The sequence below is a fragment of the Poecilia latipinna genome, unplaced genomic scaffold (genome assembly GCF_001443285.1).
Source record: "Poecilia latipinna isolate Pla-1442-1.1 unplaced genomic scaffold, P_latipinna-1.0 Scaffold305, whole genome shotgun sequence".
Classification (NCBI taxonomy): Eukaryota; Metazoa; Chordata; class Actinopteri; order Cyprinodontiformes; family Poeciliidae; genus Poecilia; species Poecilia latipinna.
In genome coordinates this window covers 111792-126891 of record NW_015112921.1, presented here as the reverse complement: position 1 = coordinate 126891, position 15100 = coordinate 111792, and the positions used below count along the sequence as shown (strand labels likewise).

The 15100-nt window shown below is 38.4% G+C and overlaps 1 protein-coding gene across 3 annotated transcripts in view; it reads right to left on the bottom strand.

Annotated features, from left to right (window-relative positions):
* Nucleotides 1–15100, bottom strand: part of LOC106948733 (CREB3 regulatory factor-like) — a 42706-nt gene that overhangs the window by 14459 nt on the left and 13147 nt on the right. For all 3 annotated transcript variants that reach the window (XR_001425236.1, XM_015034573.1, XM_015034574.1), the window contains 4 exons: nt 14052–14829; nt 9937–10110; nt 7662–7851; nt 5405–5478 (listed from right to left, as the gene is read on the bottom strand). Coding sequence is in view for 2 of the 3 variants with exons in the window: in XM_015034573.1 (XP_014890059.1) it covers nt 5405–5478; nt 7662–7851; nt 9937–10110; nt 14052–14829 (1216 nt within the window). In the remaining variant the exon portion in view is untranslated. The remainder of the gene's footprint in view (nt 1–5404; nt 5479–7661; nt 7852–9936; nt 10111–14051; nt 14830–15100) is intronic.

The window sequence follows — 15100 nt, the reverse complement described above, 5'->3', positions numbered from 1 at the left end:
AGAGGACGGCATGTCGAAACTGCAACCCGTTTGCGGCCACAGAAACAATTTGTAACAGTATTTAATGAGTAATTTTCTGTCTTCAATCCTTTCTGTGACCTTTGGTTTCTCTGTACAACAGACTGAATGTATTTTTTCTAAAAATTATCATATTCTACAAAACTGTCAAAAACATTTTTAATACTTAACACAGAAAAAGAGAAAATTTTCAGTGCAATCAAAATTTCTCTTCTGCAAAATTTTTGTTTTATGTGTTTTTTATTATGCTTTAACATGCATATTTATTTGTCAAACATGCCTTTTTTTTAAACTACACTGTCATTTAAAAAAAAAAAAAAACTTTTTATGAGTCTGAGCAACAGAAACACAAAATCTTACCAAGTATTTTTGTCTAGTTTCTAGTGGAAATATCTTAGAACCCTTGAAATAAGACAAACTAAACAAGTAACTTTTCAGCAAGATATAAGGTTTGTTTTAGGTAAATAAATCTTTAAAAATCTAAACAATTACTAGTTTTACTGTCAGGTCATGTCACTTAAAACATTTTTTCCCGCATTGTAAGTGAAAAATCTGAGTGAAATTTTTATTTTTTTAACAATATTCAAGAATTATTGACATAAAACAAGCTCATCTTGTCTTATTTAAAGTGCAGTAAGATTTTTGATGTAGAAACAAGACAGAAAAACTTAGTAATATTTTGTGTTTTTACTGTGTAATGTTTTTCTCCACTGTCTTTAAAGTAAATTGTGAATCTTGGATAAATGTTAAACAGTAGAGCAGAGGTGTGAAACACATTTTCATTTTGGGCCGAATCAAGATCATGAATGCTCTTAAAGGGCCGGTTGTGCCAGAATGTATTGATAAAACCTGTACACATACTATTAAAATATCAATTAATTCTTAAAATTAAATAATATTATTGAGCATCTTTTCAGTCCCTCCAGTTTTCGTGATTCTTTTTGTGATTTTTGTAATAAAAATCAAAGTGTTTATGCTACTAATTTGGAAATATTTGCAATATTTACACTTATTTATAACGATAAATTCGACTTTTTATTACTCACTGTGTAGATTATGGACTATAATCTGACACCTACTAAGACTGAGGCATACATAATCTGCAGTAAACTCCAAATTATGTATTAGTGCAAAAAAAGTGCAGGGATTTGTTGATTTTGTGTGAATTTTCACGATAATTCTCAAGAAACTGCAGGGACTGATTGCTATAATTTGGCAGTAAACAGGTAAAAACTGCATTGATTTGACTGATTACATAATATTTAAGCACACTTAGTGTTTAGTCCAGAGTCTGGAGGGCCACATAGAAAGCTACGGCGGGCCGGATTTGGCCCACGGGCCTCGAGTTTGACGCATGTGCTGTAGAGGAACGACGCCGTGCAGAAAGATGCTGACATATGTCTGCATCGCAGGAAGAAAGATGTAACAGGAGCGCAGCAGTGCAGCTGCTGACATCTGGCTGCTCCACAAATCACATTCAGAAACTGCATCTAATCCGCCTGCAGGGCGGGAAGAGCCTCCAGCACCAAACTGGATTCCCTCTAATTAGTCAGCTGAGTGTCTCCCCGTCTGGACAACAAAGGTTCGGCTTCCACTCACGCAGTTTCTCTGCATCAGCTGCTTTTCTGTGCGTCTACAAAACCGCGGGCCGTGGTTTAACTCTGCCGCTGACGGGGTGAAACATAAGCGCCGCCTGCGACTCTGACTTCGCCTTCTGCCAGGTCACCTGACCCGAGTAAACATCTTCTGCCAGGCTGCGCTTTTTCCACACGGATGGGATAAAATGTCTGTAACCTGCTTGTCTTTGGTGGAAAGTTTAAGTATTTATGACACGGAATCAGGCAGTGAATTTGTAAGTTTCTGATGCCTTTTGGTGTTCAGTCTGCAGAAGAGGAGCAACCAGAGAGAGACCAGCGGGTTGAGAAACGGTTTCTTGCCTTCAGACGGCTGAACTCAAACTGGAACGAAGTCAGCTTCACCACATAAATTATTTACACACAGTTTTTAATATACATATATCACATAAATTTATTTATTTTTATTTTTTATTTGTGTGGTAGATTTCTTAATATTGGACCTGTATCCAAATTTTGTACCACAAAGTTGCACTGCAAAAACTGAAATTTTAATAAGATAAAATATCTTAAATTAAGTTGATTTTTTTCTTGTATTTTTTTTTTGTAAGATATTTTTCTTACTATAAACTGTTGCTGTTACATTTTTTTTCTTATTTTAAGAAAAACATACTATGTTTTTCTACTTTTTTCTTGTTTTTGAAAGAGGACTTTTTGTAGTGTGGTATGCCAATAAAAAAATCCTTGAATCCTTGAATATGTAGGTATAGAAAATGCACTTCCAAAACATTACCAAGCATTTTTGGCTTAGTTTCTATAGCAAATATCTTGGTACACTTAAAATAAGATAAAAATAAATCACAAGTATCGTTTAGTAAGATCGTTTTAAATCAATAATGACTTAAAATTGATTTAAAAATTACTAGTTTTCCACTGGCAGAATATTTCACGCATAAATATTGCTGTCAGTTGATTAAAAAATTACTAGACTAATCACGATGCATAAATTTGTATGTTTGAAATACAAACAGACACAGTTGTGGTTTCTGCAGTAATGGTGTAAGCTCTTCCTTTTGTCGAACTGTAAACCAATTAAAATGCTGGTCCAACAGGGTTTTATTTCATCTTTTTATCTGATTTTTTTGTAGCAGAAAGCAGGTAATGTTGTCTCTATGTACTGAAAATCAACTGAGGGAAACTTACTCCACTACACATGCATACAAGTAGCAGCAAACTTGTTCTGGGGATAGCTGACTGATAAGATATACATCTTATTTTCCAGTTCTTGGGTGCCCCAAGAACTGATTCCACCCAGGGCAACTGCCCAGTTCGAAACCCAAAACTGTATTCACGTCCTCAAAAAATGTTTTATTGTATGAAGATTCTTGTTTTTCCAGGTTTTTATGTCCCCCTTATTCTGAAACGATGGCGGAGAGGCAAAAAGAAGCAAAGCACCATGTGAGGTTTAGCTGTGTTTGTTTAGGCCTTTTACCAAAAATACAAACTATTTCATGAAGCCAAAACTAAAGCAAAGAAACGCTGGACAAAGATCAGGAATGAGTGGAATGCTGAAAAATTAGAGGAAGAGGAAACCTAAAGAAGTCAGAAAGTGGTTAGGCTATAAAAAAAAGGCTCAACTAAACGAGCTAAAGAGGAGGAGGAAGAGGAGGAAGAGGAGGAAGAGGAGGACTCGGGCGGGAAACTTGGCAGAGGAGAAGTGTTGATTAGCAGGAAGGAGGTGAAGTCACACTTCTCAGGTTTTTCCTCACTCTGTGTGTTTACATGCTCCGGAGTGGCCCTGTTACTATCAGCTTTCTGGTCCGGTTGGATTTCCTAAACGGGGCATTTTTAAAGCAGATGGCTTCTCTGCGCCTTTTATTTCATTACTACAGCCACGGATTCTTCGCATGTGTTAGCCGAGCTACCGCTCATCATCTGCTGCATGTCAGAGGATCACCGTGGATAAAAGCTATTAGGCTTTGTGGAGACGTCTGTACGCCACCGTCTGCATTACTGTAGGCACACACAGAGTGAAGGATTATGGGTATGCACTCAGGAGGCTTTAAAAAGCTAAGAGTCCATATTTATCAGCGGTGATGTTAGAGGAAGGTTGAAGTCTTGCTTCGAATTTCACAGTTGTGCTCAAAATAGTTCAGCGTTGTTAACCAATCACTCCACGGTTGTGGTGAATTATTTACAATCTGCAATAACAGAACCAGCCGACCCGACAGGAAGCTGCTGATTCAGCGTCACAGAATCAATAACTGATGTATGAAGGAATTTTATTTTCCTGTTTGTCTGCTTATGAATAAATAGGCTGCTCTATGCAATCTAAGACAACGCACTGTAAAACACTTGAAGGTGGTTTAACTGGAAAACAAAAGTCCACCTGCTGCAATTTAAGTCGACAAGAAAATTGTTTTGGTTTTAACTCAGAAATTAAAGCTCATGAAGTTGATTTAACAACAAGAGACAAGGTGTCTAAACTTTGCTTTTAAGTTCATTAATCTTAAATTGTGAGTTTTAACTTAATGCTGCAATTTAAACTAAATATTTATTTCACAATATGAAAGAAAAAAAATAAAGAGCCACATTTCCCTATTATTTTACTCACAATATTAAGATAAAATATCTACTTATTTTACTTGAGGATAATTTAAATTCTTGTTTCAAGTTGCATGAACAAAATTTCTGATCTGATGATTAATTTTATTAAACTTCACAATGAATTCAGCTCAGAAACATTTAGTGTGAACAGGACTTTATCCTCAGGCTTTAAAATAAAAATTTTACTTAATAAAACACCAGAGTCGGATCAATGTGACGCACTTCCATCTCAGGATACAGAAACATGCCGCTAAGCATTCTGGGAAATAGTTCCCACTCCTGTCTTTTTCTTCTTTCAGTTTTTTAAGTGCCAACCTAAAAACTCAGTTTATTCAACTCCTGGAGATTTGACTAAATTAATAAAAAGTTAACTTATTGTTCTTATGTCAGTTTGCTACAGTAGGAACTCCAGTACTTCCTGTATCTCTTCCCTCGGCCTCCCGCTCTTTTTTCAGCCAGTACTACAGTTTAATCCACTGTTAACATCCCATAATGTGGTTTTCCAAGCCGCCTTTAAATGCAACATAAGCTCTAAGATCAGATGTGTGTTAGAATCATGGCAGCAAACCAGAAAAAGGTAAAAAAAAAAAAAAAAAAAACTGCACAGTTTTTCGCCCCAGTCTAACCGACCGGCCCTCTGAGGAAATTCATGATCTTGATTAATTATTTGTGTATTTAAGGATGCATTAGTCTCTATCGTAGTATTTTTCCTGGGGTTCACATCAGCGTTACTACACGAATCCTTTACAAACATTCCTAAAAATACATAAAGGTATTTCTTAAGACACAAATAAAGTTGAATTAAACATAAAATTTAAACTAACTGGTTCAATAACTTACAAACATAAAAAAAGACATGAGAAAAATCCTATTTTCAACCATATCAACCCTTAAAATGTACTGAAAGATATGACCCAAAATGAAAATGAGTTTGACTAAAACCCTAAAGGTTTCAGCTTTTTTAAAAACATGCACTTTAAAAATAAAAACAACAACAGCCTACTATATACTTTCTGCAGAGGACGAATCAATAGGATAAAGTTTCCTTCATGTTTTATTTAGAACAGTGCCTGCAGTGTTTCCACTGGGTTTATGTGTGGAGTTTTAAGCTTTACTCACTACTATTTTGAACACAAACATAGATTTTCAAGACGTTTAAAAGGCTCAGCAGTAAACATGAGCATTAAAGTGGCCACTTTGCTCACCGTACTCCTGGTTGAGCCCCCACAGCTTGATCTTGTTGGCTTCATGCTGGGCCTTCTTCTTCAGCCGGCAGGCCCTGAAACCCAGGAAAATAAGACCGTCATCCACTGGAACCGCTAACGCCGCTACAGGCTTTCCTTTCATCGCATGATCCCATTACCGAGCAGCTGGTGGGATTTAGCCGGAGAAGCAAACTAAACAAAGAGGTGTTCCTTAACCCTGCCTTGTTCTCCTGACTCGCCGTCCTCAGGAGGGGATGTCAGAGCGTTTGAAGACGAAACTAAAACAAACAGATTGAGCAGCCTCATGGGGATGATCCTCCTCAGAAAGCAGAGTGCTTCCTGCCGTCTTGCAGCCATGACTCAGTTAAATCAACCTGCAGATCAGAACTGCTGATAGCTCAGGATTCCTGGAGCTTTAATGTTTATACTTCTGTGTTTACAGAGAGGAAGTTTATATGCACTCCCTGTACACGGAACAGATCTAACAATAGAAATTAAATTAAATACTTTTTTTTACATATTTGTTGAAACTGTCACTATGTCGGTACGGTACAGATGATCTGTGGAAAGATCGCGATCCTCCGCCTTCCCCCACTGCCAACTAGAAACAACCAATCAGAGCCAGGAGGCGGGTCTTAGTGAGGCGACAAAACAGAAATGTGAAATGATCACAACTGACACGTGGTTGAGAATATGAGCGAATAGTGAGTTAAAAAGTGGAGCAATCACAACACAATCAGCATTAACAGCCCATATGTTGCTGTTCAGGTTATTTTCAGGTCCTGCTTCTTACAACTTTACTCAATTGCATTTGCTTTGTTCTTGTCATTTTTGGTTCATTTCTGAAGAGGACCCCAAAGTTGAACACTCGCGACCCTAAGGGAGGCCCTGACCCCAACTTTGAGAACCCCTGTTTTAAGCAATGACAATACACAATTTGGCCACTAAAAGGAGTGAGCACACAGCTAATTACCAGTAGCAACTGAAGGAACAACGGAGTGAAAACGAGAGCGGAACCAACACAGGACTTAACAGTACGACTGTGGTGGCAAGCAGACAAAAGACATACGACGTACGTTTGACGAGGACAAGAGACAGCGACAACAGGTGGACTTAAATACACACGGGTAATCAAGGGAACGAGACACACCTGGGAACAATCAAGGGCTGAGAGGACAACACAGAGACTCAGGGAAACAGGACTAAACACAGAAAATCCCAAAATAACTAAAAACCACTGATCATGACAGCGCCAGAGGGAAGGACTGCAAATGGTCAGGATTATGCTGCTGTGACCCTTGACCTCAGATCAGACAGCTACAATATGAATTCACAAAAAGACAAGATTCTTCCCGCGTGAAATACCTGCATGTTCACATAAAACATGAACCCGCTGACATATTAAAGGAAAAGAGAAGCAAGTTTTAACAGAAACACTTTGTGTCTTAATGCAGGGTGTTTGTGTGAGAGTAAAAGATAAGCCTAAAATCTCTATGCTCTTCATTATTACCGACCCAAATTCTGAATTTTGCCCCTCCCTTACTGCAGAAATGAACTTCCCATGACCCGGCTGTCTACTTGTCTGTAACTCTGGGTTGGTTTATTTCTTTCATGCTTCGTTTCTTCTTTCCCCGACGTTTTTCATGATGATATCAACATTTGACTTACTTAAATCTCAACATATTTAGGCTTCAGAAGAAATATGAGTGACATCTTTTCCATTTCTGTTGGAAAAGCTCGATTTTAAGTAACTTTGAAAAGAAGAAAAGCTTCTTTAACAAACCTGAATGCAGGGTTTGCATTTTTATCCACAGTAAAAGTTACTCAGTACCTGAATAGACTTTTTACCAAATACTTTTTGACTCTTACTTGAGTAATTTCTGACAGCAACTTTTTACTTTACTTAAGTAAATATAGTGCTACTCTTGCTTGAGTCCAATTTTTCAGAGTACCCAAAATTTGTACTCAAGTAAGAGTAGCACGACTTCAGCATATTTTTACAAAGGTAAAAGTAAAAAGTGGCCGTCCAAGAAATTACTCAAGAGTAGAAATACTTCCTAATAAAATTACTCAAGTAAAAGTAAAAGTACAATGTAGTAAAAATACTCCTAAAAGTAGTTTTTTCCCCAAAAGTTACTCCAGTAAATGTAACTGGTTACTACCCAACGGGAACTCAACGTTCTCACTCATGCTTTAGAAACAGAAGCGTCAGTGGAAACCCCCCGAAGCCCCACAGTCACAGTGAGGATCGTCTCACCTGGATGCCAGCTTGTTCTTCTCCTTGCGGGATCGCGCTCGTGCCACGGCGGGCAGGTCGTTGACCGGGCCCATGCCCTTAATGGCGGCGTTGAGCTTCTGCAGCTGCTCTCCGATGTTGTGCAGCTTCTGAGGGTTGGGCGTCAAGTCGCTGGCGTCTGTCTTTCGCGCTTTGCGGCGCCCTTTCTTGCCTGAACAAGGAACATTGGAATCAACTCGTGGCCCGATTGTTAAAGCATCAGAATCTTTCTTCCTGATGAAATGATGATACAACACACATCCTCTGATGTTTAAAAGAATTGGGCGCACGGATTTAAAATGTATAGAAATACTAATATTAGCTCTTAGCAGTTTGCAAAGAAATTACATGGTTTTTTGGCTTCCTTGAACTAGTATAGGTCTATGGGCTTTACAAAGCATGTTCATTACATTTTTTGCACAAAATCAAAAAATAGATAATGAGGTTTTACTCTCCATTTCATCTATTCTGAGATGTTCTGGGGTGTCTTATCACTTTAAATGCAAATAAGCTGCTGCTTGCCACGCAACTCAACTCAACCCAACTCGCACATGAAAATGGCTGCAAACTGTACATCTTTGAAAAGCATAAGTGGAGCCTCCTGTACAATCAACAAAAATGCAGCAAGTATAAGTCAACAACAAAACACTGAAAATAAAACACTTGTCTTTTCCAGCAGCCATTGTACACCACGTACAGTGGTAAAACCAAGCTGACCAAACGTAATGGCGCTCCACTAGGGTTGCTAGGTGACGGCAAAGTGCTTGTTGATTATGACTAAACAATCGGGACGTTTTTGAAACTGCTCATTTTCCCAACACCAAAAAATATTAATGTATTGCCAAAAACTGGCTGTTCTTTTTTTTTTTTTTTTTAGTGCTTGGTCAGTTTTTAGAAGCAGTAGAGATCCAAATGGACGTATAAAAACATACAAAATGTGAATTTTACAAAACATTACTCTTCACAGTAAAGTAATGAGCTCCTTTGGCACGTGGTGTTTTCTAAAAAATATTTTTGGATTTTTATTAATTTAAACTACACTCAAATATTTGAATATTATAATTTTTTTGTGACCAACATGGTGCCATTTGCTAGATATTTTAAACCAACTATCCATAAAATCATATCTGCAGATATGTAAGTTTACCTGTTAATGTTCTGCAATTTGCCTGAGTAAAAGATATTTTTTATTTTTTGTTCTGAGATTGGGCACCAAAACTGGCTCCAGCCCATGGGCACTTATTCTTCTAAATCTGGCCCTGATGGTAGCTGTGAAAACATCCCTGAACTTCAGCCATTAGCAGGCTGTGACTTCAGTGACGTAAATTAGATTAATGGCCTGTATCACACTGCCTTGTGCTTGAGATCACGGACTGCTAAGCTAATGCTCTGCAACATTTGGATCTGATGTAAGACTCACTTATCAGTGAGTACTAAAATATTCAAAGCTTGACATAAAAGTTGCATGTAGGACACAGGCTGAATGTGAGAAGGAGGAACCGGGACGATTACAGCTGTCAGTGTAAAGACTCTTGCTGCTCTCCTTTAGTGCAGCTTAAACTCACAGTTCTGGTTTCACCTCAGTAATTATGTCCGCAATTACCAGCTGATTAACCAGTTACTTCATCACAATTCATAACTGGCTCCCAGTTTGACACACAAAATCCCAGTGGTGCTCATAGAAAAATTTTAGAGGTGGGCACCTCTATGAAAATAGACATAAAAAAAACATTTAAAAAATTATAAATTATATTTGTATTTATTTATTATTTTTATTTATAAATTTAATAAATAACAATTTTATATATATATATATATATATATATATATATAATTTTATACATTTATTTATTGTAAATGTACAAATATATAATATTTAATTTTATACATTTATTTATTTATTGGGTTTTACATTTTTGTCTTGATTGAACTTGTATTAATTTCTATTACCTAAAAATTGTCACTTTCCTAAAATACAAAAATAATGGCCGGAGTCACTAAGTAATTTTTCTAATTTTTCTTTGAAAAAAGTGAATTTGGCAGGTGGAAAAAAATCACCCCCTTTATTTTCTTTTGCCTAAAGATGGTTTAGGCAAAAAAAAAAAAGTGACTTAGGTCATTACTTTAGGACGATGACTACATGAATCCCGGGGGCTGGTCAACATTTTTCATGAGGGGGCCTTGGTCCCCTCGTGGCCCCCTCTTGGGGTCGCCACTGTTGTATCCTTTTTTTATCCTTCTCCTAAATGTTGCTCACCCTCACGGCGGTACAGCGTGCTGGGCAGCGTGCTGGAGCTCCAGGACAGAGACCAGTGGACGTTGCTGCCCAGCTTCTTCTTCGTGGCCGACTCCCTGGAGCGTCTGTACTCCCAGAAACAGCGACGCTTAGCCGGACGCTCGCCTGGCTGCCTGGCTGGCTCGGGCTCCACCTCTGGAGAAACACGCAAAAACAGGAGGCAGAATTAGAACAAAAACGGCGGACTTTAGTTTTATCCTGATTTACTCTGACCTCTTCTTGAATTCAAAGACTCTGTCTATTCCTGAGTGCAGCCAAGTAGAACTAACCACCTTCTTCAGTGTGTAAGTTGTTACTGAGGGAAACAATGTAAGGTTTACTCATATGAGCAATGTGTAGAAAAAGGAAGTTATCAGTTCTCAACATTTCATATCAACTTATGCAACCAATGATACATTAATTAATTTTTTACTCTTACTTGAATAATTTCTTGGACGACTACATTTTACTTTAAAATGTATGTTGAAGGAGTGCTACTCTCACTTGAATACAGTTTTTGTGTACTCTACCCACCTCTGATGACCACCAATGAATTACAACCACCAGAGGAATGTACTTCAGTAATTTCTCTAGCATGTGTGCATAGAGTTATAATATTACAGACTCTCTGTCAATCCATAAATTAAGTGTTGCTAAAGTTTGCATCAGATAAGAAGCCCATCTATCCTTAGGCATTAGACTGAAGTTGAATTATTAGCCCAAATTTTAAAAAAGAGAACAAATAATAACCAGAGCAAAATATCTAATCCTGTCAGTATCAGCAGAATTTCAATTATTCTGCAGTAAAATAAGTAGCTATTTTAACTTGATATCAAAGTAAAATACTAGAGAAATGTGGCTCTTTAACCAGGTGAGGACTGTTTTTTTCTTGCATATTGTGAAATAATTATTTGGTTTAAATTGCAGCATTAAGTTAAAACTCCCAATTCAAGATTAATGAACTTAAAAACCAATGTTTAGACAACTTGTCTCTTGTTGTTAAATCCACTTCATGAACTTTAATTTCTGAGTCAAAAACCAAAACAATTTTCTTGCATTTTCAAGGCTGCAGGTGGACTTTCATTTCCAAGTTAAACCACCTTCAAATGTTTTACAGTGTGTTTTGCTTTCAACTAAAGACCTGTTGAAAAGAAACAAAATATCTTAAGTCAGTGGTTCCTTTTTTTGAGTGATCGGAGAAACGGTGATGAAACCATCCCGATGCTGAATCCGACCCCCGAGCTTTTCTATTATTACTAAATGTCACACTCTCTATAGAAGTGGAAAACATTGACAGCCATATATAATACAATTATTAGAAGAACAACCTAAAAAATCTGAGCCCTAATCATAACTGACAGGTTTTTAAGTTTATATTCCCGCCTGTATGAAATCATGCTGGGAGCCTTAATCCACCAACACAGGCTTCATGTCCAAATGAAAAGCTAGCACCAGCAGAAGGGACATATACTGTTTCATGGACAGACGTCACTGTAGATTAGCCTCAGGCGTCCAAAGCCACAAATAATAGCTTCATAAATAAAATAAATCCGCCACTGGGACAACAAAAAGAGATGCTTCTCCACATCCCAATAAAATCCGGCTCTGATGAAGACGTTCTAGTGAGAGCAAATCTGATTTGCACAAACAAAACACCAAGTCCGAACGTTTTTCCATTAGCCAAGTGCTTCCAGATAAACACACACACACACACACACACACACACACACACACACACACACACACACACAGCTTATGTAACATAATGTCATCTGGTCCAGTCTGCAGATAACACCATTGTCTACATGTTCACATTCTCCCCTCAGCTCAATCTTTCCATCCCACACAGACATATTCTGCCTTTTTCCCTCAACCTCCTAAATTCACAAACTCAACACATTTCCACCCATTACAGACGCCTTTGGTTTGCCACGTCAGAAATTGTTATGACAAGATTATCTGGTTAAATAGACACCAACTCTGTGGAGAAGAAAAATGGAGAAATATGACTCCAGCTGGGGTTTGGCATCGAGATGTATCCCTTTGTTACCTTGCAGTAGGAGGCCTAAGATTTGTTTATTTATGCGAGGAGAAGGGATGATAATGGGAAGGAGACTGGAAAAATAAAACAAAATCTACACTGAAGATCTACATATATATATATGTAATATAACATATGGAATAGATATGTTATATATATAATCTCTTCATTATAAATTTAAAATCTGCAGCAGTGGTCTGTCTCCAGCAGCTACTATAAGCTAGCATAAACTAGCTAAGCCCAACATCAGGGTTAGCTAGTTTTCTGTGGGAAACCCTGTGTTTTACATACAAATATAACATATATATGTAATATAGCATAGCAGGAAGATATGTTGTATTTAATTTGTTCAATTTAAATTTAAAATCTGCAGCAGTGGTCTGTCTCCAGCAGCTACTATAAGCTAGCATAAACTAGCTAAGCCCAACATCAGGGTTAGCTAGTTTTCTGTGGGAAACCCTGTGTTTTACATACAAATATAACATATATATGTAATATAGCATAGCAGGAAGATATGTTGTATTTAATTTGTTCAATTTAAATTTAAAATCTGCAGCAGTGGTCTGTCTCCCGAAGCTGCTAGCTGCCAGAAGCTAATATAAGCTAGCATAAACCATCGGGCTTAGCTACATTAGTTTTCTGTGGGAAACTCTGCATATTTCATATTTATTCAATGAAACTATCAATAAATATTTTTTTAAAATGTAAAATATAATTAAAAGCACTTACTGTTTGCAAGTTAGTTTTACAAATCACATGAATATCATAGTATTTGTACAAAATATGATAAAACTTTAAGTCCATGCCGCCCACTGCTAGCTGCTAAGCAAAACATTTCTTCAGAAAACACTTCAGGTCAACTAATGAATCCTAATGAATGCATGCTCTTAGTTAGAGAATTAATTATCTACCTGATGTTTTTAGGTCAAATTTCACACAGGTATATACAGTGAATCTCCTGATATTTAAAATGAACCAAACCAGAGCTGCTCCCTGGTAAATTATTTATTATTATATAATTTATTTATTTATCATTTGGCATAGACCCAGATTAAATTAGACATTTATGCACTATATAAAAAAAACATATAACTCTTTTTTTAAATCACTTTTTTCACATTAAACCAGATTAAATATTTCCTGTTTCTGACCAGTTAACATTACTATAATTATTTATATTTGCTAAATACAAGAAGTTTTGATTTTTTCTGAAAATATTGGAACATGCGTCTGTTTCTGGTGAACCAGAAGCTACTGTAAATACTGTTTGGTTGTAAGATCTTTATCATGTTGATGCTGGTTTTCAGATGTGGAACATTGTGCAGGTCTGCTCTTGTTGCACATTCAGGTTCTGGTTTACTGGCACCAGAACAGTTAGCAAGGCACAAAGATTACTGTGTGGCTCAAATCCACCAACTGCAGATATCACAGTCTGAAACTGGGTTCACATTCTGGAAAACAAAGTCTACGCTGCAAAAACACAAAATGTTACTGAAGTCATTGCTCTGGATTACAGGTCCATATGGTCAGGCCTTTTTCGGGTTTATTCTCGATAATGAAACCTCTGGTCCAACCAGGATCTCACATTATTTGCACTTTTGTGGGATTGTAGTGGGACAAAAATGAGCAACAAAGTCACTGCAAAAACACAAAATCTTACAAGAATTTTGGTCCACTTTCTATTGCAAATATCTTAGTAAACTTGAAATTAGACAAAACTGACTTACAAGTAATTTTTAATAAGAAATAGGCGCTTGCTTTAAGTAATTAATTCCTTAATATTGATAAAAAGTACTAGTTTTACTTATAACATGACATTTTCCCGTAAGTGAAACAATCTGCCAGTGGAACCAGTACTTTTTAAACAATATTCTCAAAAGATTGACTAAAATAAGCTCTTAATTTACTTTGTAAGATTGTTTGATTTCAAAACTTGTAGTTTTTATTGTTTGTTTCATAATTTATTATGTTTTTATGAAGTAAAACACTTTGACTGAAATGTGCTGTGCAAATAAATAAACTTGACTTCACTTTGCCACGTAAAGCCAAAACTCACCACACTCAGTTTCTGAGGAGCTCGAGAGTTCAGCCTCCACCGCCGTTTCCTCTGCCCCTTCCTCCTGTTCCTCTTCCTCTTCCTCTTCCTCCTCCTCCTCCTCCTCCTCGTCCTCCAGCTCTGTGTTCGCCTGGCTGTCCTCGCTGCCCTGCACCTCCTGCTGAACCTCAGCCTCCTTCGCCTCCTCCGGCAGAGCGCTGAGCGCCGGCCTGGCCGCCTTTTCCCCTCCTTGGCTCAGGGAGTAGTTGTGTTCCTCGCTGCAGTGCTCCAGCGCCAGCCCTGACCCGGCCGCCGCCGCCGCCGCTTCCTGTTCCTGCCCCTCCTCTTCCTCGGGCGCCACCTGATACACCTCCACTGTACACTCCCTCGACAGCTCTTGGTCGCGTTCGTCTCCCATCCCCATTCCGGCGGCACACAGCTCCCTCTGTGTTGCCACGGTAACAGGGCCACGCGGCGACTCCTTCCCCGCCGCCGAGACCTGGACTTCCTGGGTTACTGGAGGGGCCACGCAGCCGTCCCTCCTCTTCTTCCACTCCTCCTCCTCCTCCCGGCTCCTCCCCCAGCGGCCCATCAAGATGGCGTCCTCGGAGCACGCCAGCAGCTCCCCGCCGACTCCGAGGCCCAGCTTGGTGTAGCGGGCCATCTCGTCCAGCGCCGACACGTCCCAGCGCTCCGGATGCTGGTCCTCGCCAAAACCGCCATCATCCACCAGGTCGCTCAGCAGCTCGAAAGGCCGTTTCCGTGGCGACGCCGGGGAGCCCAGCATCAGGAGCACGCTCTACAGCAGGCGAGGGGAAGACATTTATGGGTGAGATGGACAAAGTACTCCAGTACTTTAGCAAAGTACTGGAGTACTTTAGTAAAAGTATTGATACTGATGGACAAATGTTGCTCAACTACAAGTAAAAGTTGCTCGGTCAAAAGTTGACACTGCAAAAACTCAAAATGTTACCAAGTATTTTTCTCTAGTTTCTAGTAAAAATATCTTGTTTCATTTGGAATAAAACTAAATTAACTTACAAGTAAATTTTCAGCAAATATAAGAGCTT